The sequence below is a fragment of the Antedon mediterranea genome, chromosome 2 (assembly GCF_964355755.1).
Source record: "Antedon mediterranea chromosome 2, ecAntMedi1.1, whole genome shotgun sequence".
NCBI classification, from domain to species: Eukaryota; Metazoa; Echinodermata; class Crinoidea; order Comatulida; family Antedonidae; genus Antedon; species Antedon mediterranea.
Genome location: NC_092671.1, coordinates 40,290,382 through 40,315,411, shown reverse-complemented (window position 1 = coordinate 40,315,411; position 25,030 = coordinate 40,290,382). Strand labels below are relative to the sequence as shown.

At 33.6% G+C, this 25,030-nt stretch overlaps 1 protein-coding gene across 1 annotated transcript; it reads right to left on the bottom strand.

Annotated features, from left to right (window-relative positions):
* Window positions 1-1,818: 1,818 nt before the first annotated feature.
* Window positions 1,819-24,091, bottom strand: LOC140041122 (tyrosine 3-monooxygenase-like). Its single transcript, XM_072087533.1, has 14 exons — window positions 23,889-24,091; window positions 20,936-21,175; window positions 15,381-15,546; window positions 10,543-10,631; window positions 8,771-8,838; window positions 8,283-8,333; window positions 8,073-8,171; window positions 7,918-7,964; window positions 7,639-7,774; window positions 4,465-4,534; window positions 4,270-4,326; window positions 4,059-4,154; window positions 3,497-3,630; window positions 1,819-3,173 (listed from the first exon to the last, which is right to left on the bottom strand). Exons 1-14 carry the CDS (start codon window positions 23,940-23,942, stop codon window positions 3,014-3,016), a joined length of 1,467 nt encoding a protein of 488 aa, XP_071943634.1. The 5' UTR covers window positions 23,943-24,091; the 3' UTR covers window positions 1,819-3,013.
* Window positions 24,092-25,030: the final 939 nt, after the last annotated feature.

The window sequence follows — 25,030 nt, the reverse complement described above, 5'->3', positions numbered from 1 at the left end:
CTATGAAAGACAAGAGAAATAAATGTTACTTTGATTGATTGATAGTACAGGGATTTTTTCAAAAAAATTGCCAATTTTCGACCTCTTTATTTTTCGATAAAGCTGGTTACTATAGCACAATTAACATGCGCAGAACCCATTAGTCGACTCTGCGCATGTTTATTATGCTATAGTAACCATTTATGTCAAAAGTGGTTACTGTAGCACAATTGACATGCGCAGAACCCATTATTTGACTCTGCGCATGTCTATTATGCTATAGTAACCATTTATGTAAAAAAATAAAAGGGTCGAAAATCGGCCATTTTTCGGAAATTTTCCTGCACTATAGTACAGGGATTTTTTCAAAAAAATTGCCAATTTTCGACCTTTTTATTTTTTGATAAAACTGGTTACTATAGCACAATTAACATGCGCAGAACCCATTATTCGACTCTGCGCATGTTTATTATGCTATAGTAACCATTTATGTCAAAAGTGGTTACTGTAGCACAATTGACATGCGCAGAACCCATTATTCGACTCTGCGCATGTTTATTATGCTATAGTAACCATTTATGTCAAAGGTGGTTACTATAGCACAATTGACATGCGCAGAACCCATTATTCGACTCTGCGCATGTTTATTATGCTATAGTAACCATTTATGTCAAAACTGGTTACTATAGCACAATTGACTTGCGCAGAACCCATTATTCGACTCTGCGCATGTCTATTATGCTATAGTAACCATTTATTTCAAAAGTGGTTACTATAGCACAATTGACATGCGCAGAATCCATTATTCGACTCTGCCCATGTCTATTATGCTATAGTAACCATTTATGTAAAAAAATAAAAGGGTCGAGAATCGGCCATTTTTCGGAAATTTTTCTGTACTATTAGTACAGGGATTTTTTAAAAAAAATTGCCAATTTTCGACCTTTTTATTTATCGATAAAACTGGTTACTATAGCACAATTAACATGCGCAGAACCCATTATTCGACTCTACGCATGTTTTTCATGCTATAGTAACCATTTATGTCAAAAGTGGTTACTATAGCACAATTGACATGCGCAGAACCCATTATTCGACTCTGCGCATGTTTATTATGCAATAGTAACCATTTATGTCAAAAAAATAAAAGGGTCGAAATTCGGCCATTTTTCGGAAATTTCCCTGTACAGGGTTTTTTTTTTTTTAAATGGCAAATTTTCGACCTTTTTATTTTTCAATAAAACTGGTTACTATAGCACAATTATGCGTCTGCGCATCATAATCTAAAATGCGCAGACGCGCATGTTACCTCAAAACATTGATTGAATATTGCATTATTTAAAATACAAATATTAGAACAACTTCTTTGTATGATTGTGTTCAGTTTATATATTTACTGTTTTTCTTCTAATTTCGCGTATTTATCGACCGGATTTGTTTCGCGTTTTTTGCTGAAAGAGGAACTTAACTAGATGGTTAATGAAAGAATCGAACCCACGTACCTTTATTACTCTGTGACTCCGTGTGTGTTGCAGACGTTTTACTCGTTGAGCCGTTGAACCCGGGTGATTTTCTATATCTTTAGAAAGGTGATGTTTTTTGTAACGCTCTAGAGGGCTCCCTTCAACTTTTCTGGTTGATCATGTCCAACATTTGAAACTGCATTTATCAATTGTTTTCTTCGGTTTTTACACCTGATTATAAAGGAATAAGTTTTTATGGTAATATTTAAACACACTTATTGAATCTTTTTCAAACGCTTTTGTTGACAAAAATGTTTAGTATCTATTAAAAAAATTAGTATATAGGCCTAGTAATATCTGATTGTCTTTTGTTTTATTGAATAAAAATGGTTTAAATTTGTTTCAATAAATTAATAAATGTTATAGTATATTCTTTATTCTTAACATATATCATATCATATATCATATCATATCATATATCATAGAGTAAAATATCTATTTCGATCTACCCCTACGTTTGAGAATAATAATCAATAGAAACATAACAAACATTTAGTATTGAAATGATATATTGCAGGTACATTTACATTAACATTACTATTACATTACTCATTACTCATTCATAAAAAAGGTCTACAATTCGTTTATGAAATGTTCATAAAGCATCTCATTACGTAATAATAGTTACATTTGTGTTATAACGCAAACTTGATTAAGGCTTCCACAAGAAGTGTACTTATCCATTAAGTTGTGTTCCGTCTTAATTATTATAACATCATCCGAAATAACAAAATTCATAATACTGTATATTAATTTTTCTTTAAATAAATTATTAGTAAAAAATAATGATATCCGATATTATTCCACACATATTTTAAATTTAAATATTACTGTCGTAAAGAGCACATAGTCATATTCTATTTATTTATTTGTGTACGTTGACATTTTATCAATGCATTTATTTATGCATGTATTATGTTGTGGTATTATAATACAATTTGATTTGAAGATATTCCTCTCCTAATCTTTGATTAGAGAATCACAATTTCATCAATAAAAAATTCGGGAGCCCAATTAACTTAGGTTTTAAAATAAATAAATCGTGTATAATAGTATCAAATATCTAACCATTGCTCACTAAATACAATGTGGTAACTTCCAATATGCTATATTCATATTATATTTCACTAATCCTCTTCATATTCATCTACGGTAGGATATGTTGACCTATAAATACATCATAATTCCTACTCACTATAATAATAATATATTAACTAATTAAAAAAATAAATTTTATCTGTGTTCAAAGTTTTGTTATTAAACCTTCGTGATTAAACTAAAACCGATTAAAATTTAAAAACTAAACATAATTTGTTTGCCAGCGACAATGGATAACAGATTCATGTCAGAGAAACCAACAAGAAACGAACCGTACACATCATACAAATAAATACCTCTATAATAGACTATAAATAATAGATTATAAATAATAGATTAAATATAATCTGGTTTTAGTTTCAGATTCAAAGATAAATTATCATTTTGTTCCTTATATCGAAACATACGATTTGTTACGCTAGTCTTTCACATACAGACATCAACGTATCCAACTCATTTTTGACGTCTTTAAGGAGCCTACCAACTGTAGAAATATTCTCCAGAACTTCTATGGACTGTGTGAATGGATTGTAACGTAACTGTACAGGTCTGTTCATATTGCTTACAAATTGCCTGTAGAAAATTATACGGAAATGTTATTAATTGCTTTACTATCTTGTCATTGATTTTAATTGTTTACTTTCAGCAAAATATATCATCGTTGTCATCATAATCATCATTATTATCATCATCATCGTTATCATCATCATCATTATCATCATAACCATCATTATCAACATCATCATCATCATCATTAGCATCATCATCATCATTAGCATCATCATCATCATTATCATCCTCATCATTATCATCATAATCATTATTATTATATTTTAAACGTCATCATGTTTATCACGCACTCTGTGATGTCATCATATTGAATAAACACTACTAACCTCATCTGTGCTTTGGCTTTTTCGAAAGATTGTGTGACGTAGTAGATGGGTTGATATGTCTGGTCTTGGTATTCTTGTACAGCAACTACTGACGGCTCAAACATTCGTTGCTCGGGTTCATCTGATAACGCAAACTGTCAATTAAAACAAAAATAGAGATATAAATTAAATATTCCCCAACAATTGCTTCACTCAAAGCTAGATATCGATCTCATTTTTTTTCACAAAACGAAACATTTTTTTCCCTGATTTTTTTAAAGACAGGACCACGATGCTAAAAAGGTTTTCTTTTACCTGATTGTGTAATCCTGTATATTGTTAAATAGTAATAATAATAAATAAATTATAATAATATCAATAATAACAGGAGGAATTATAAGAATTGTATCGGGACCCATTCACAATTAAATAATGTAGGCCCTAATGAATTAAAGCTTGGGTTCCCATTTGGTCGCAAACGCGCGATTTGTCACAATGCGCTTACGACCTAGTGTTGCGCGTGTTAACACTGGTAGTAGAATCTTGGGGGACAGGAAAGGAATAACCAGTTAATGTGAATCACCTTTAGTTCTCCATAAGCTGAGAGTAGACCAGCTCCATAAGCCTTAGTACTGGCGCCCTCTTTACACAGACCAAACTCTACTGTAAACCAATAAACCTAGATAATACAAATAATAAATATAAATACGTCATAAAATAAATAAATAAATAAATAAAAAGACAATGTTAACCGAGAATGTGTCCTTTTGTTTATCTACAATGCTTTAACTTACCGTAGATAATTTTGTAATATCTTCATCTGAAACACCAAGCGAAGCAATACCGATTTCCTAAATAAAATAAAAACACATCATCTTCAAAATTGCAATTGTGAGTAAAAAGAGAACATTTAATAATAATTTATGAAATAAATACCATACAACACTTATGGCCTTATTTACTGATGAATCAAAATAAATGGTTCTTACTTGTGAAAATTGAGCAAATTCTGGATCAGCTAGCATAGGCACGTGACCAAGTAGTTCATGGCAACAATCCCTGAAAATTGTAAAAAGTATTACGTAATAAATAAAGATTTTAATGATAAATCGAAATTGACATTCAACTTCACTCACAACAGGTCACTGTGCTACTTTGGATGCAAATACTACATTGCTGTAATTAATAGTAGGCCTACGTATACGGTACAGCGATTTGGGTATCTATATATAAATTTACGTAAGGGCAAAATTCGGTAAATTGCGCGTTACTTCTAGAATGTTTACTCGATGGTATATAAAGTTGGTTCGTACTTTCGGTACTGATTTTAACCACGTGATGTAACCCTGTTTACCAATTAAATTGAGTTAGATAATTAGTTATTGACAATTAAAACGAATTTAGGTTCAACGATTTGCCCCCAAAATAAGGGTGTTTTCCGATCGTGGTATACACTGTCTAATAATAATAATAAATAATAATAAGATTTTTATAGCGCACATACCACTCCAGAGTGCTCAAGGCGCATTTAAAAATAAAAAAGAAATAAATCATACAAATTCCTGGCAAATAAAATGCAATTTCTTTGGAGGGTCCCCATCCGTTGTCATTCTGTCGCGGTCCCGGACCCCTACCTAGGTGACCAAACAAAGGAGCAGGATACACATTTGCCTTGCCACAGACGACCGGGTGCTCAGAGACAACAACCAAGACAGAGGCACCCCAAAGAGAATGCTGGCCAGGAAAAGGTATACAAAACAATTCTAAGTCTAAACAACTTTAAGAACTTTTAAGAAACCTCATGATTTCCATATGCCTTAATGAATAAATGTGTTTTTAATAATTTTTTAAAAGTATCAACAGTTTTGCAAAATCTTATAGAGCTCGGTAGAGCATTCCACAGACGAGGAGCAGTAACGGAGAATGCTCTGTCACCCCATGAGTGGTGAGACTTAGGCTGATGTAGAAGCAGCGAGTCACTAGAGCGCAGATTACGTCCGGGAACATACAGCCTAAGCATGTCAGAAATATATTCAGGAGCCATGCCATTTATAGACTTAAAAACAAAGAGTAATATTTTAAAAGCAATGCGGTACCTAACAGGGAGCCAATGCAATATTTCCAAAGTATTTGATATGTGTCCATATCTTGGTAATTTTTTAACAACTCGTGCCGCTGTATTTTGAATCAGTTGGAGCCTGTGGAGTTGTTTTTGTGGTAGCCCGTATAGCAAAGAGTTTCCCATATCTAGTCGTGAAGTGACAAAAGCATGAACAAGTTGTTTAGCTGCTGTCTCATTTATAAACTTACGAATCCTTCGAATGTTTCGCAAGTGAAAAGACGACGCAGAAATAGTTTTTGAGATATGAGAAATCATAGTCATACCCACATCCATTTCAACCCCAAGATTTCTAACCTGCCTAGCCGGGTCAATTTGGGTTTCACCAATGTGAATAAAGCTTGGTGGCAGTTTTCCAACTGCTGTTTTGATCCAAAGAGAACAAATTCTGTTTTTTCATCATTTAATTTAAGAAAGTTGTTTTTCATCCAGACACGCAATTCATAGATACAATGTTGGAGCAATTCCAAAGAAATGTCACTGTGTTTCATAGTAGGTTTAAAAGAAATATAAATCTGAGTATCATCAGCATAAACATGATAGCACAGATCATATTTACTTATGATATCCCGTATCGGGTGTAAATAAATAGTAAACCATTGCGGCCCAAGAACAGATCCTTGTGGTACCGAAAAGTTTAGAAAAGAAGCTTTTGAAATAGCATCACCAATACATACGTGTTGAGGTCGTTTTTCCAAATATGACCGACACCAATCAAGTGCATTTCCTTCAATACCAATATAAGTACTGAGTCTATTTAGCAACACAGAATGATCAACCGTATCAAATGCTGCACTTAAATCTAATAATACTAGAGCAGTTAGCTTTCCATCATCCATCCCACGTAGGATGTCATTATTTACACGAAGTAATGCCGTTTCAGTACTGTGATGCGCTTTGTAGGCAGATTGATACGGATCAAGTAGGCCATGTTTTTGTACATGCGACAAAATCCGTTTAGAAACAACCTTCTCAATTATTTTTCCTAAAAAACTAAGATTCGAGATAGGTCTGTAGTTTTTCAGAATCTCGGGATCTAGACCTTTTTTTTCAATGTGGGTCGAACATGGGTGACTTTTAGAGACTCTGGGAAAGAACCACTTTCAAGAGACTTATTAACAATATGTGTGATTAATGGAATAAATGCAGAAGTACATTTCTTAATCAGTGAAGTTGGTACCGGGTCAAGTGCACATGATTTAGAGGGAGAATTTTTGACAATTTTTAAAATTTCCTCATCACTTGCAGGTTCGAACTGAGAAAACCGTATAGACCTAGTTAAACCATAAGATATATTACATTTATCAGAAGCAGTTATAACTTCGCCAGTATTTTCATTTTCTAGTGAATCACGAATTGATTTAATTTTATTTACAAAAAACACAGAAAATCTTTCAGCAAGAGCTTCATCGGAGACAGACGAAGGATGCATGTCCATCGTGAAAAATACCCGCATACAATAATACGAGGATGCTTCGCATTTTCCTATCTCCTCCTACGATAATTGCTTTTAATGTCTGAAAACTGGTTGAACAGCTCGAGTACAGTATCATAATGTTGAAGACAGGCCGATTTTCTTTAAAAAATACTATTTTGATAGATTTAATATACGTTTATACAAATGTATTGATTTGCAATGAATGGAACATTCCAAATTATTTGGTATAACCATGCTTAAAATTGTTCCTCTTTGTATCCATCCTCATCCCCCAACCCTCAACCCTAATGTCAGATACAAAACACAAATTGGGTTTGTTTAAATGAGTCCAAATCAAACATTTTGACTCATTTTGTGACAAGTTTCTCTTTTGGAAGTAATTCGCAGGGTGCTAATTTTGGTTGACTGCATAAATCATTGTGTCTATTTATTTGTTTCTGTAAACGACAATGTTTTATAGTCATGCGGTACGTACATTTGAAATCGCCAGTTTTTTTACGATGAGTACTATGTATTCGAGAACCATCTAGTAATTATAATTATATATGTAGTACAATTAAAAACATCAGAAAAAATAAAAAGAAATATGAGTAAAGGAAAACTTACGGTTCTGGTGTGTGCATGGGCGAAGTACAGTGACGTACATATTGTGTGCATTGAAAAACACGGAACGCTAAACTCGCCAAAAAGTCACGAGCACTTAGAAGTCCACCTGCAGGTCGAAGTTGGAAACCTGATTGATCTACAAAACAAATTCACATAATATAATAAGGTATGTATGACTTTCAAAGGGGAAACATGAGCACTTTCTGCTGGGGAAGAGTCCTCAGACTCCCACGATCCGCACCTAATAATGGAACATAAGATAAAATAATAGCAACTTACGTTTGAGAAAGTTTGACACATCTTCCAACTGTGGGATTTTGTCTGGGCTGCAGAAAAGAAGAAATGTATTAATTTACAAGTTTTTCGAAATAGAGGATGCTATTTAGATATTGTTTTATGAAATGTTTTGACAATCAACAACAGTAATGCATTACCTATATAAACCCTCTTTCTCCAGAATTTTGAACACGTTGATGTGCTCTTTACAGGCATGAGTTGGAAATAAATCTTTCAATGTAGTATATACATGTTTCCTACAATGAAATATAATAAATAATTATTCATTATTACGTTATTAACTAAGTATAAAATGATTGTATTAAATGTATCAAATGTATTAATTCTTTTTCTGAGAGTGTACATACCAAGTTTTTGTTTCTTCCTCAGTATATTCAACTCGTGGAATCTGATGTCCACTAAAATAGAAAAAAACACATTAATATAGTCTCACTTTTCTAAACTAACATCTTAAACGTTCGGTGTTATAAAGATTTTAATCGTCCGGAATATTTCAAATTTAGATATTATGTAAAGGGACCTCTCTGCTAAATACAGAACCACAATGCATTGCAGCATATTAGTGGATAGTATTATTTTTGTCAAATGAATTGTAGAGGGTGCTGTTGAAGAATCCGGTTTCAAGAATTACAGAATTAAGCTCTGTCTACACTATCAAACTTTATGTGACAACAAATTATTATATGCCCATATATGGACATGATGATGTCATATCACTACCATATTTGGGTATATCACTACTATATTTGGGCACATCACACTTTTTTGTCAAACTAGTTTAATAGTGTAGACTGAATAAGAAGAAAGACATCCATGATGGGATAGAGAAACTCACTGTCTAAATTTGAAGGCAATTTCTGCTATATTCTTCCTCCGGTCCCTGTATTCCTTATCAGAATATCCCTGTAAAACAACAAAATAACATTCCTTAGTGTGAATATAGATTACATTTGGAAACATAAAGCTCTGTCTACACTATAACACTTTATGTGCCAAAAAAAGTGCCCATATATGGACACGATGATGTCATATGATATCACTACCATATTTGGACATATCATTACAATATTTGTGTACATCACACTTTTTTTTCAAACTAGTTTGATAGTGTAGACAGAGCTTTAGTTTGTTACTAATTTCAGAATTAATTTCTTCATTTGTACCTGACGGTCGACTGTCTTAATATCAAAACGTAAATATAGTGTTATAATCAAATCCACTTCAATTATTTATTCATCCTTGAAAGAGGAACGCCCCTATCCACAACAATGCGTTAAATTAATCATAATCAATGTATATTATTGAACACATTGAATATTATTTATTAAAGCTAAATACGTAATTAATATCCTGTATTATTACAATCACGTACGGAGCTATGACTTAATAAAGAGTAAGGTTACTATACATTATCTAGATGACATCTTGTACAGCATTACAAAAACTAAATAATTGTCAACTTTCAACAACAACAAACCTGGTATACGAACTTGTATAATATCACTTCTATAGGTTTACGCTTATTAAAGCTTGGTTCCCACTAGGACGCAACGCAAGCTCAGCGTAAGTGATTTGACCAATCACAAGCGATGGATTATTCGAACTTGTATCTTAACTGTTTTTGTATATCTCATAGCAAACATAATTTCTATGTATATTTTATATGCAAATGATAATAAATGGAAGTAATTTTCCACCGATAAATGCTAAGCTATAGAAATTTCCCAGAATACTGAACAATACAAACAAACTGAAATCAATCCATCGTTTAATTATGAATATATGTTGGACAATGGTTTAACAATCTCTGAAGATTTATCGTTAATTATTTGATGTCATAATCATAATTGTCATTAGTTTAAGATTTAAAACTTTAAATAGCCAAATCGTATTTCAGTTCGCATCAAACTACGGTATTATTGAGTTGGATTTATACTATTAAAGCGTATCAAAACTCAATACGTAACGCATGACCTACAGAGCAGTTTAGGGGAGAAGGTTATTGTATCAGAACCCCCATTGCACCAACAGTGTTAAGAACCCAGAAAAATAAAAATTAAGTTAAGAGCAAACAACGCGCGCACAAGAAGCGCAGCTTGGACCGACGCAACGCAAGGACCAATCGGCACGATGTGTGATTGGTTGTTTCCAATAGAAACCAAGCTTTAAGCATTGCGCCACGCCTTGAATTGCATTGTGGGAACTAACTTCAGTTACGTATGTTTGACCTTTCGCTTACTTGTTCATAATTAAGCTGACTACATGAATGTCAATTTTTTTAGTAGGTTATTTATTTAAATCATTTTTAACGTCATATATATTCCGGTAACTCTATAGATAGATTGACATGTTTATATTTCCATACAAACCAGTCAGTTTATCATTGCTGGTATCATCAACTTTAATGCATTTTTTTCCAAAATAGTTGAGTAATAATAATAAAAAAAAATATATTGAACAATTAGGATGGTAGCACAAGTCACCATTTCATATCCTAGCAAAACTCATAAATTATATAATTTTTAAAAACACTCCATATCAAGTTGACAGTTCCTGACCCTGAAGAAGTTAGAATTTCTTTTATATAAGTATTAAAATGAAACTTACCGGATGGTCTTGATCTAGATCAGGCTCAAAATGTGACATCAAGTGGTTACATTTATCAAGATCTGTGATTTTACGCGGGAACCATGGAACTGAAATTATGACAGACGACATTTTAAAAATTGCGCTATTAATTAATTAAAGTGTTGGGAATGGTGATGATAAATAACAGGAGCAAATTTCAGAAGAGAAATTATCGATACAATGCTAGTATGTATAAAATAAACACAAAGCTAAATCAAAACGATAAAGTAAAACAGCCAGAAAAGTTAGCAGAGCTTTTGGGCAACACCAGCCATTCATCAGTGCAAGTGAAGGTCCTTGGACAAAGATAGATAGATATATATATCGGTCAAGCGCTGCCTGAGTGGACAGGAATAAAAGAAATAAAACAAAATAGTCACAGGCTGGTGAATAGAGGGTGGAAACAGTAAGGGTAGAATGTTGAATAGAGGGTAGAGACAGTAAGGGTAGAAGGCTGGTGAATAGAGGGTGGAGACAGTAAGGGTAGAAGGCTGGTGAATAGAGGGTGGAGACAGTAAGGGTAGAAGGCTGGTGAATAGAGGGTGGAGAAAGTAAGGGTAGAACGCTGGTGAATAGAGGGTGGAGACAGTAAGGGCATATGAATTCCTTTTAGCGAAAAAGGACAATTCAGAAAACAGCTATTTTGGCACTCGTCACAGATCAGTGCACACAGCCACAAATATTCTGCTGAGCAGTGTACTGTTTAGACTATTCCATTCTCAAAATAGGTAAATTGTTTATAAGGTCAATTGAATTGATTTAAGATTCAAGAAATTTCAACCTCGGTTTCTTAAATAGTTATTACATTATGTTCAACTGCGGTTTTACGAAAATCTATTATCATCTCTTTGGTTTTAGTAATATTAAGTATTAAGTTCATATTCTCACACCAATTAACAAATGAACAAATTGCAAATAAACAGGTAGGCCAGTTTCAATTCAAACTTTATAGAAACCACCACATAATATATATGTATAAAAAGGTCATATATATAGTCCAAATCACTGTTAAATAGTCCCTTAGATATATTAATTCTAACTTTACTAAGAAGAAACATAATTATTGCCTACTTATGTTCATTATATTTCCCTTTGATAAAATGGAATAACCCGCTACCAATCCAGCCTAGCCCATAGTTGCCATTTCTGGCATTATTATGCTTTTTGGCATTATTTAGAGGCTCACGGCATCTGGCATAATGCCGCGGCATTATTTAGCCGTTTTTAGCATAATCTGGCATAATTTTGTGTTTTTTGAACAACCAAAAAAATAATATACCACAGAACAAAAATATTTTGTTTAATCTTGCAATTTAATACATATCACCTTACACAATATCATATCGTACAAAACAGATCTGTTCGGGTTTTCCGTACAATAGTTCTTCCATCCTTTTGTTTCGGACTTAAATAGACTCTTCGGATAGGAAGGCTGCTCGAAAACTACCGTGTGTGCGATATAGGCAGCACAACAAATCCGAAGAGGCTAGCTATTGGCCAATTATGTTGCTCTATTTCAGAGACCATGCAGGTTATTGGATCCCCAGATATAGAGACAATTTAACGAAAACATTATGAAAGGGGTTTTGTTGTTTCAGTTCATAATAAGTGGCTGCACCCCTACCCCAACCCTTGAAATGGCAATTTCCAGTAACTATAAGCTCTAATTTTAAAAAGAATTTCTTCTAGGAGAATTTGTTTTCCATATTTCAAATTATGTTCCATTTGCATCGTCGTAGCAACCCTATTTTTCCAAATGTTCTTCACCTCTCAGCCCCAGTAGTGACCATGTGGGCGAGGTAATTTTTATTTAAAATTAAGTGCCATTTCCGCCCATCGAGCAGCTCTATTTTTCCAATTTTTTTTACCTCAGCCCCAACCATGGTGGGGCTTACGTCATGGAGACACTTAATATATATTTTTATTTCCTATTTTAAATTATAATTGCCATTTTCAAAACTATGATGGGCTAAGATCCTGGAGGTACTAATAAATATATTTTTATTTCATATTTGAAATTAAGTGCCATTTTCGCCCATTGAGCAGCTCTATTTTTCCAAATTTTCTTACCTCAGCACCATCCATGGTGGAGCTGAGGTCCTGGAGACACTTATATATATTTTTATTTCCTATTTTAAATTATAATTGCCATTTTCAAAACTATGATGGGCTAAGATCCTGGAGGTACTAATAAATATATTTTTATTTCATATTTGAAATTAAGTGCCATTTTCGCCCATTGAGCAGCTCTATTTTTCCAAATTTTCTTACCTCAGCACCAGCCATGGTGGAGCTGAGGTCCTGGAGACACTTATATATATTTTTATTTCCTATTTTAGATTATAATTGCCATTTTCGAACTATGGTGGGCTAAGATCCTGGAGGTACTAATAAATATATTTTTATTTCATATCTGAAATTAAGTGCCATTTTCCGGCCATCGAGCAGCTCTATTTTCCAAATGTTTGTACCTCAGTCCCAACCATGGTGGGGCTGAGGTCCTGGAGACACTTTTTTAATATATAATTATTTTGATTTCCTATTTTCAATTATAATTGCCATTTTCGAACTATGGTGGGATAAGATCCTGGAGACACTAATAAATATATTTTTATTTCATATTTTAAATTAAGTGGCATTTCTGGCCATCAGCATTTTTCAAAATTTTCTTATCAACCACGGTGGGGCTGAGGTCCTGGAGACACTTAATATATATTTTTATTTCCTATTTTAAATTATAATTGCCATTTTCTAATTATGGTGGGCTAAGATCCTTTCATATTTGAAATTAAGTGCAAAGATCGAGCAGCTCTCATATTTCAGCTCAAAAATTCTAAATTTCCATGGCTGTAACAGGTTTTTTTTTGTGGGGGGTGGGGGGGGGAGAAGGGTTCGTGGATTGGTGTTTGTGTCATTTGCAATTACCATTTTCGCACCCCAGATATTTTTAGAATTATTAGTTATTACTCACAAAACTAAAAATACAATTTTTGAACGACATAGGGATACAATTTAGGCCCTATTTTGTGTCAGTTGGGGTTTTACAAACGTTTATTAGACATACAACCGTTGGTGGCGCTGTTTAGGGCCACATTTTGGGGATCTGGCATTATTTTTCCCAATCTGGCATTATTTGAGACAGGATACGGCATAATTTAAATTTTATCGCTGGCAACGCTGGCCTAGCCTAGCCTATGTTAGACAATGGCCGATGCGAAATTTGTTGTATACACTTAAAAGGGCTAGTAGCTTATAGACTATTTAGGTGGTATTATTGCGTATTTTCTCTAAAAAAATTACACAGAATTATTTTATATGACTTTAACTACAATATTGATTAACAAATTGTAATGAAAATAAGCAGAATATACTCACATTTGGGTATCAAACACAGGCCAATAGTACACATAAGAGAATTTCGCGCGGAATTTCCCAAAAATATGCTGTTTAGTAATCAAATTTTCGCGGGTCTCACCATAATCCAATCAAAAAAAATATTACATGGTTAGAAAGCCACTGTATAGGAGACTACGATGTTAAAAGAACTAAGTTTTAAGAGGACGCTGTTCAAAGTTGTGGCAATTTCAAAACTATACATCAGCGAAAAACGCGAATTTCACACAGGAATCGGCTGTTTTTTGGCCGGGACAGGGTATGTTTAATGTAAATTCGCGATTTCCAGCTATCAAAAATTTATTTTTTAAATACATAGTCAGAAAGTACAATACCTTAGCTTCAACATAGTATGAGAACTAATGTATACTATGCGAGATAAAGATTTTACAAGTATAAATGTGAAAAAAAGTAGTTTCCTCCATGCACTTAGAATAGGAACAATATCGTGCGGAAGACGTTTTTGGATTAGTGCACCAAAGGAATCCATATGTAGAAGGCTGGTGAATAGAGGGTGGAGACAGTAAGGGTAGAAGGCTGGTGAATAGAGGCTGGAGACAGTAAGGGTAGAAGGCTGGTGAATAGAGGGTGGAGACAGTAAGGGTAGAAGGCTGGTGAATAGAGGGTGGAGACAGTAAGGGTAGAAGGCTGGTGAATAGAGGGTGGAGACAGTAAGGGGGCTGGTGAATAGAGGGTGGAGACAGTAAGGGTAGAAGGCTGGTGAATAGAGGGTGGAGACAGTAAGGGTAGAAGGCTGGTGAATAGAGGGTAGAGACAGTAAGGGTAGAAGGCTGGTGAATAGAGGGTGGAGACAGTAAGGGTAGAAGGCTGGTGAATAGAGGGTAGAGACAGTAAGGGTAGAAGGCTGGTGAATAGAGGGCGGAGACAGTAAGGGTGGTGGAGACAGTAAGGGTAGAAAACAAAGAAGGTAAATATAGAACTATAACCCCGGAGTCACAATTTAAGTAAAGAAGAATGAACAAAATGAAAGATAATTAAAAATACGCGTAGAATCTAAATTCTAAATTAAATGACTTAATGTTAATATACTACTGACGTCATCAGTGGCAATGAGCAGTACATGTTTTAATGTATTGTTTATTTGTTTGTATACCCACTTGATATTTGAATAAAATACTAAATTTAATTAATGTATTGTAATGAATAGCGTGGGAGTGTGTAGGTGTGTAGATACTTGATCGTGTTTACCAATAACCACGTGGTATTGTTTTAAATACATTATTGAGTGGTTACGAATAAGCGTTTAGGAAATAGGGTATCGTGTTACGACAAATTTAATATCACCAAATATCACAGACTGAAAATCAGGAAAATAAACAACCAAATTCAAAACATGATTACCAAGATAGTTGATGAAATTTGTCTTTTTATAAATGATGTTACAAATAAGTAAACAAACTCACTTCGTTGAATTGCGTCTTTGCGATGTATAGTGACGTTATTTACAACTTGTTTGAGGTTTTTAGGAAGAACTTTGTACCACCCACTTCGTGTTTCACACTCAACAAGAAATTCAACATTATTGTTGCGACTTCTACTTTCAACGTGAGTCACTTTCATTTGGCATTTCTGAAACAAAACAAAAATATATATCAGTCAACAACAACAAAATTAAATTAAAAAAAAAACATTCATTTACTTCTTTTTAAGATTGAAACAATAATGGAATAAATAAAACATAATATATACAAATTACAATAAATCTGGGAGAAAAGGAAGAAGGCAGGATCCCAGTAAGATACATGATCTCCAGTTAAAGCCATTTGTTTAGGCAGTGTTGGCCTCATAAAAGACGTTTGTGTTAGTTTTATTTCTCCATGGTTTGGGTTAAGTGTGATTCCCACTAGAGACGCAACGCAAGGACGTACGGGCAAGGCAAGCGAGTTGACCAATGACAAGCCATTGTTTGAATGATCCATCGCTTGTGATTGGTCAAATCACTTTGCGTTACGTTTTTGCGTTGCGTCGCTAGTGAGACGTACGTATGTACAGTAGTTATTTGTAGATAACCAGTACAATAAATACGATGTTATTATTGTGTTTATGAAGACGAGACATTGATTGATAATGTTGATAATGCCGGCCACAGCAATCATCGCAATCAAATTAATGTTTACAAATGTGTTATTATTATTATATATTAAAAAAAAAACTTGCTGACGTCAACATTCAGATTAAAAACTACATGGTTTTAATGAATAGAAACTTGAATTGGAAATTGTCCAACAAGTTCGTTTTATGATCACCTACATTGCAATTACACTTTGCAAAGACTTCTTTATCATCAGCGTCTTTTACATATTTGAATTTCAGGCAAGTGATCAAACCCCGTGCTTTGACGTAAAAATCGATCAATTATTTGCTTTGAATTAGTATGTCTACTTGGCGTATAGTTCCGGTTGTTTTTATTATTATCAACTATTCAGTAATTATACCTTGATTTCGAATATTGTTATATGAGTGTTTAGTTAACACGTGTGCATTGTAATGCAGTTTAATCCAACATTAGGTGAATAGATTGTATTAGTAGGAGGTACCACATAAGTGTTCTTACCAAATTACAATATCATTGTGTGTTTAAAAACCCTGCACGTATTGTTATTAAACTTAAAGCGCCAGCGTATGTATTTAATGTAATTAATAAAAAAGTTGGAAATAATTGATATTTCATGGTAACAGCAGTTGTTTAGATAGCACAGTTGTATACATCTTAAGTATAACTATAAGCAATGATCCTCTTCACTGCCGTGCATACTGAAAATAAAAAATGGCAGCATCATCGTTCTTACATAACGCATAAACGGTAAATGAAAAGCATAAACGGTAAATGGAACGCGTAAACAGTATTCATGTCATATTGAAATAAAAATAACTGTTGACAAAAAAACTAAACCAAAAATAGAAACGCATAAACGATGAATGAAACGCGTAAAGGTAAATAAAACGCGTAAACGGTAAATGAAACGCGTAAACGGTAAATGAAGCGCATAAAAACAGACGTGTAAATTATGTATGTATAATTTATATAATAACTCGTAAAGCATATGAAACAAGCCAGGAAGTTTAACATGGTATTTGAAAATGCGAATTAAAGTTTATTAACCAAAAAGTAGTGGTAGGTTCAGTTTAAAATTAGCAGCGACATTTTTAGAAGGAAAAATTCATAAACAATTTTTAAATTATCTTTATTTATTATACGCATACATTCATTTAATTTTATCTATAAGTGGATTCAATGGTAATTTCATATGAGCAACGCCATATTTTACCCATATGTAGATTTAAAGACTAAACACGTATATGCCCAAACCTTATCGTATACATTGGGGCCCGTCAGTAAAATATTGACAGATCTACACATGGGTTACTCTGAAAGAACCATATGAGGGATTACTTAACTAAAGGCCTAGGCTAGTATAATACAAATGGTTGCCTAATAATAGACCTAATATCCAGTATATTACTGACGAAACATTTATAAAATGAACCTTATATTTAAAAAAAGGCGTACCTCCACAATGTATATATTTTATATTTAAGGCCAGCTGTACACTCGATTCTCGTACGTAGTTTATACATCCTGACAGTATACTGAATGAATGAATGAATGAACTTTTTAACTCAAATTATCTCTTATTTGTAAAATTCAGAATTATTAAATGTAGGCCTACGTGAATGCTATTGCAACATTCCCAACGAGAATGTACTATTGTATATTTTGTCCTGTCTACATCAACTAGATCAAGAACGAAACAAAACCTAAACAAATATTTGTAATTAACTTTTCTAGAAAAACTACAGGTACCAGCCTTTTTAGTTAATATCGTAACTTAGTACACTTCCTTATAAGGGACCCATATGGGGATTTTAGGCGCAAAACCAGACAACCAATAATGACCATGGGCCACTTTGGGCCCCTTGGAACTCTGGTGCAAAGAATGGTGGTGTCTAGCTCCAGATGCATCGTATTGAAGATCTAAAGATGGCGTGGCGATGACAACACTACGACGTATAAAGTAATGTTGACGACAGGCGCTACAAAAAATACACATCAGCGTTTACACGCACGTACGACAAGTGCTTCTATGGGGTACAGTGTTTGTGAGTGGGGACAGTCTCACCAAATTTAGAGAAACGTCAAGTTGTTGGTGTGTGTACAATCGCTTTTTAAAAAAAACAAGTGTATGTTGCTACTGGTGGGGTAGGGACGGTTAGGTAGTGTCACCAAATGTAAGAACACGTCAAGTGGCGGTGACGTGTGCGTGCAAAAAGAATCGGCAATTTTGCGTGAACACAATATTTCTGACTGCGTAAAAGGCAAATAGGCCTAAGGTTATAGATGATCAGTGTTTTTAATTCAAGATAAGACACAGCCAGATAGCGACGTCAGGTTGCTCATTGACGGCGTAACTAGTCTAATTCTCTGCACGTTTCTCGAATCATAATTAAAATATAACGATTTCTCATTTATATATAATCGAGAAATGTATTTTGAAATGAAAAGAAGAAATGATTAAGATTGCAATCAATTCGAAATCTCCATTGATTGTTTCAGACGATATATTTTGCATTTCTCTAGTCCCTATTTTGAGCATAAACGAACCTTGTCGATAAAGAAATTAGTTTTTGATGGGTAACATTGTACATGACGTAATTGCTGTCATACACAAGTCAAATATTTTCTATACAAGCTCAGACCTAAATAAAACTGTTTTTAATCAGAAATACAGCATCATAATCGTTTCTCTGTCTTTACCCTTGGGTCGTACTTCCCTGAAGTGTAGTTAAGAACTTTAATTAAAATATTGATTAATTTCTAAATAGGCCTACTGTTCATCCTTTCCGAAAACATGTTTTTCATAAGACAGTGCACGCATAATATCACCCGGTGGCATCATCCCAACTTGAATATTATATGTCCTATATAGAAACAAGGGTAACATGATTTATAGACACAGACAATAATTGTAAAGCTATGATGCGAGTTGACATACGGACACAAAACGGTGTTTGGAGGCATGAAGAAGTGACATCATCAACCAAATCCAGGGCAACTACTACCTGGACAACTACCACCCGAACCACTACCACCAGGAAAACTTAACTACCCCTAACCCAATTACCACTAGGACAACTGAAAAGAGGTCCGAGAAGAGAGCCTTGAAATGGGTCGAAATCAGAGATTAGTACATCGGGTCAAGGTTGGAAATATAGTATTTAAAAAGATTATGCCAAGGTCCTCCACAATTTCATAGTCGGTTAATTTGTTATTTTAAAAAGAAGAACGCAATAGTCAAGATATTAAAAGTATAATTGGACAAAGAAGAGCGGTGGTCAAGATATTAAAAGCTTTGGAAAGATCAATAAAAATGCCAATAGATAAGTTTCGGTTCGGTCAAATGCATTGATAATTCCGATCATGAACCTATAAATAGGTGCTTAATCAGATCAACGAGAGCTGAGCTATTGTATCCTTTTGTTAAGGTAATTAAGTAAATCGTGACGTTCTAATCTACTAAATAAAAAGACGTATTGCAATAATAATAATAATATTTTTCATTTATCCGTGTGTCATTAAGCCCTGTCTACACTATTTCACTTTATGTGACAAAAAAATGTGATGTACCCATATATGGACATATTTGAGCATATCACTATACCATATTTGGGTAGGCACGGACCACTACCACTACGACAACTACCACCCGGTAAACTTAACTACTCCTAACCCAACTACCACCGGACAACTTAACTACCCCTAACCCAACTACCACCGGACAACTTAACTACCCCTAACCCAACTACCACCGTAAAACTTATAACTACCACCGGACAACTTAACTACCACCCGGACAACTTAACTACCACCCGGACAACTTAACTACCCCTAACCCAATTACCCCTTAAGGCAAATTTCCTCTCCTACTAGAACAACATTAACATTGTAGAATGAATAATAAACGTAATCCATTGGCATTAACCCGTCCATACAATGTGTATAAAACGACGAGAAATTTACCTTCCAGTCATGAATTAACCCTCGCCTAATTTTCTTAGCGTAATTAATATTGCACGAGTTCTGTTTTGCAATATCCGGACTAGTGTCCGTCTCATTGAAGGCTGACATCATTACGCGTAGACCATACTAGTTAAAACACAAAATGCCTCTGACAAGATATTAACTTACTAATGCATACACTTGTGCATCGGGTTTTCCTAATTTTTAGTGGCTCATGTAAATATTTCTTCTCACTTGTGTAAATTTGGGGTAATCACAATCCACATTTTGATTAAAGTAGCATGGGGATACATAATGAAGTCACACTGTTTTGAGAGCATCGCAAACTAACATTGCAAGCAATTATATTGAACATAATTACTATATAGATTGTTATGTACATTTAAATGTTATTAAACATTTCCTTTCAATCTTTGAATAAAAATAATAAATTTAAAAAGAGCTTAATCTCTGAAAAAACCCCAATATAAATTAATTAATTAATAAGTAAATATAATCAAAATAAAGAGTATAACAGTGAAAAGAGAGAAAGGGCGAAAAAAAAATCAGAAAGTGAAAGAATTGTGGAAGCAAATACAAATCGTTGACATAAAAAAGAGGTCCGAGAAGAGAGCCCTGGAATGGATCGAAATCGGAGTTAGTACATTGGTCACGGTTGGAAATTTACCTTTTAAAAAGATTATGCCCAGGTTTTCGACAATTCCATAGTCGGTTAATTTGTTCTTTTAAAAAGAAATACGTCAAGCTATTAAAAGTATAGTCGGACAAAGAAGGACGCTGTTCAAGATATTAAAAGCTTTGGAAAGATCAATAAACATGGCAATAGATAATAGATGAGCTATTGTAAGATATTTAAGTAAAAAAAGTAAATCGTGACGTTCTGGTCTATTTAAAATGTAATAATATTAATTCATCCATGTGTCATTAAATAAAAATTACCTCAAATATTCTCAATGCGTGGGTGAGAGAAGCAAACCCTAGGTCATCCTTGGCCGTAAACGTCACACACTGCTTCTTTTTTTCTGCATCCACGTTGTTTTCCCCCTCATACTCGTCCGGAAACACGTCATCACTTTCGCATGATGGGAGGGAGGTAAGATCTACAGAGCCATTGCTGACTACAGAATCTCGATGCGAATCTTCAATCAGGCTCTGTTTTCGTGTCGGATACAGGTTCGTCTATAAGTTCCAAAATAAACAAGTTATAGCAATTGATAGAAATTAGTTTGCTTGTTTGTTGAAATACTATAAATAGTCGATAACGTCATGCATATTTGGGTCAAGTATAAGAAACTTGCTTCACGAAATATAACTGACAACCTCGTCAAAATGTTTGCTCTTTTAAAGAGTCATAACGATCCTCTGAAGGAACCATTATTTCATTTCTTTCCTTTTTTTTAAAGGCAGGTCAAGAAAAACAAAATCGACCTATGCCACTATAACTGAGTGATATCAATAGTTCTTCAAATAAAATATAAAAATATACAAATTTGGTTTATAAAAAGCAGTATTTACATTCCAATAAAATCCAATTACAGTTATAAATATCACTGTGGATAGATTGTCGGAAATTTGAAGATAAATGTGTTCAGAGACGAACTGCGAAATCTTTGATAAAATGGTGATAATGAAACTGGTAAACCGGAGAGCAACTGGCGTCCGAAAGAATATTGTGAGGCGCGGATTATTAAATTGTAGATTAGAAGTGTAATCGTAGTAGTGAATTCGTGTTAGTATTACTTCTAATCACTGTGGATTGACTGTCTGAATAAAGGTGTTCAGAGAAGAAATGGAATGCATTCCAAAGGACCGGTGACTGGTGGTGAGCAAATTGTACGTGGGAAGGAATGATAAAGGATATATATATTCTGTGTTATTAAATGAGAGGTCAGAAGCAATCCAGTATAATCGTTTTAACTATTATTATAAACAGCAAAAATTAAAGCAACGATTTTGGATTATGGACGCAAACAATGGTATATTGCTGACCTACTGATATATTGGGAGGGAGTGGTGTACCTGAAACTAAACACTATAAATGTTTTTTGTTCTTAGCAATTAAAACATTAATCTATTACTACATTCATTGAGTCATTCATGTATTCTGCTGGAGCGCCCAAGTATACAATAATAGATAGTAATACATAATTACATTTAAGTAGTAGCAACAGCAAAATAATTACATCCATTTTTATATGCGAAAAAAGCAAATCTTACCATTTTATTGATGATTTTTTTCTTTTTGTTGTTTATTAGTAAAATAAACTTTTTATTTGTTGGTTGATTAAAATAATAAGGTTTTAATGAGGCGGATAACCAAAAAGGAGTGTCTAATTTTGTTGTAGTATGGACATACTAAAACAAAATGATATTCATTTTAAACATCGTTGCATTTGCAAACAGATTCGTTTTTTCTCTTTCAATTCCAGTCCATCTTCCCTTTAGACATCATGAGAAATTGTTCATTGAAATAATAATAAAAAATAATTTATAAAGCGCACATATCCAGTAAAAGTGCTCAAGACGCTAAAATTGTGGTCTTCGGTAATTCAAAAGACTGTTCATACTCTGCTTTTTATGGTACCGGGTGAAACTGACGAAAATACAAGTTCCTTACATACAGTTCTTCTATTTTAATTTGAATCTGACAACAGTCAACAGAGTACAATCTACACTTCGTATTTCAAACTACGGATTGACATTCGTTTATGTTATGAGTTATGGAAAGATTATTTATATACTGAATGACATTTAGAATTGTAGGTAAAGTTTGATAGACTATACTGGGTGAAGATGTAAAAAGACGGGTAGAAAGATTTACCTTACTTTACTGTTGATTAGGATAGAATTCTTTTATAACAAACAAAATGCTGGTTGAATGCTAATATACAGACTGAATTTCTTAAATTCCCAAATATTTTGTTTAAATCCTAAACGGTGTGATATTTTTAGTTTCATTCAATATTTATTTAGACAGTTCAAGAAATGAAAGCAGCATACATTTACAATAACTTAAATGGTAATATTAAATAAAAACTGTTTCTGGGATCGGAAAAAAAAGTAAAAGAACTTGTCAAATACCAACAACCCCTAAACAAACAAACAAAAACGAAAAAGCAACTGCATTACAAATCATCAGCTAATAAAAAATCAATAAATTTATAATCCTAAAAAAAAATCTTATTTAATTATCAGCTTATTAGATACAATGAATGGTAAAATAGACTTGTTAACCAACGACTTAGGTTCGAATCGATTAAAAGTTCAATGATATAAGTCTACATGGTTTGGCCACATTGCCTAAAGACATAAAATAAAATAAGATAAATACATATTGAGTAGTACAGTAAGGTCACGGTTAGCTGGTTACTAAATCTATTGATAGGATAATGTTGTTCTACTGGATTTATATTTATCTATTTAACATTTGTATGCCTTGAATAGAGCAGCCACATTGACGGTATTGTAGTATAAAATAGCATATTTCTTAACCTCTGTCTACACTGTCAAACCTTAATGTGATGTGCCCATATATGGGCATGATGATGACAAATCACTACCATATTTGGGAACATCACACTTTTTTGTCAAACCAGTTTGATAGTGTAGACAGAGCTTTATTTTAAAATTCTGATTATCTGGATTAGAATATGCAATGCAAGAGTGTGACGGGTCTCTATTTCGATCTCGTTAACAATAATAGTAATATATACTTACTATAATAAAATGTATTAATAAAATAATAATACGACTTACAGTATGTATCAAAATATTAATACATGAACTGCAGTTTATTTAAATAAAAATAAACTTTATTGGAAACAAAGTAGGCCTATAGTACAAAAACAAATGCTTAGGCCTAATGCCACGCTGCTAAGACAAACACACTTACCACTGCTGCATCGAAGCTGCCTTTAGATGACATTCTACTTTTCTGGGTATCCATATTCTAAGATGTATATTTTTGCTTCTTGTAATCAGCGGCTTGTTTAATCAATGAATTAAGAACTTTTTATATAACGGCTTGAAATCCGGTTGACAGTATACACACTTGTTGCATTCACGATTCTACCGCTGATGTGTGTGCCTTCAGTACTGATTGTAAAAACACAGTGTGCAACTCGCCACAGCATTCGTCACTTTTATGTCATTTCCAATTCCTATTACTTTTTACTACATTTCGATAACAATTATGATTGGATAATAAAGGTAATAAAGTAAATTACGTGTGAGGTCACGTGATTGGCGAGCTGATTTCAACCGGTCATTCATAAGTTTAATAAAGGATAATAAAGGATGATATTGATTATTATTTTGTCCGCAATTATCACACTAGCTATGTGTTACAAACTGTCAGCTTACCAATTATCTAACTTATTTAAGCTATTCATGTGTTTATTATTTCATTTCAAATGTTTGACAATGCTGTGGATAACAGCGTCTGAAATCCTCTAAAATTGTATTATTGTTTGTTTGTAAGGATCGTCCAACCTTGGAAAAGTGACCAGTAAAGGCCCATTTATACTAGGACGATAACGATCGACGATAAACAGATAAATATGCATTTTTCCTACATAGAACAAAATAAATCTAAAATGTTTTCGTCATCTACTATAGGATAACCATCTATGCTAAAAAAAAATAATAATTCTGAAAACAAAATAAAAATAAAAGTACGTATAAAAATGTAGGTAAAAAATATATATCTCATATATATTCAACATAATATAAAAATAAATATTATTTAGAAATATGGGATAATGCATGTTCATTTAACCGAAAATTCTCCACTAGAGACGCAACACACAGACGTACGCGCAACGCAAGCGAGTTGACCAATGACAAAGCACTGTTTGATTAATCCATCGCTTGTGATTGGTCAAATCACTTACGTTGCGTTACGTTCTTGCGTTGCGTCGCTAAAGCCTGTTTTCCTGTCGACGTTAGTAGACGCTATCGTCGTTGATCGTTAAAAGTTCAACGACGATCGTTTGAAAACGATCAAGTTGAAATGATAATGATAGCGATTACCTT

What these genes read in the sequence shown, in the direction of transcription:
- LOC140041122 (XM_072087533.1), bottom strand. Translation starts at nt 23,942, where the DNA reads ATGGATACCCAGAAAAGTAGAATGTCATCTAAAGGCAGCTTCGATGCA. An exon ending in ATCTAGATCAAGACCATCCG is followed by an intron (nt 8,839 to 10,542) that starts GTAAGTTTCATT and finishes GTTGTTTTACAG; the next exon opens with GGATATTCTGATAAGGAATA. An exon ending in AAAGCCAAAGCACAGATGAG is followed by an intron (nt 3,174 to 3,496) that starts GTTAGTAGTGTT and finishes AATTTTCTACAG; the next exon opens with GCAATTTGTAAGCAATATGA.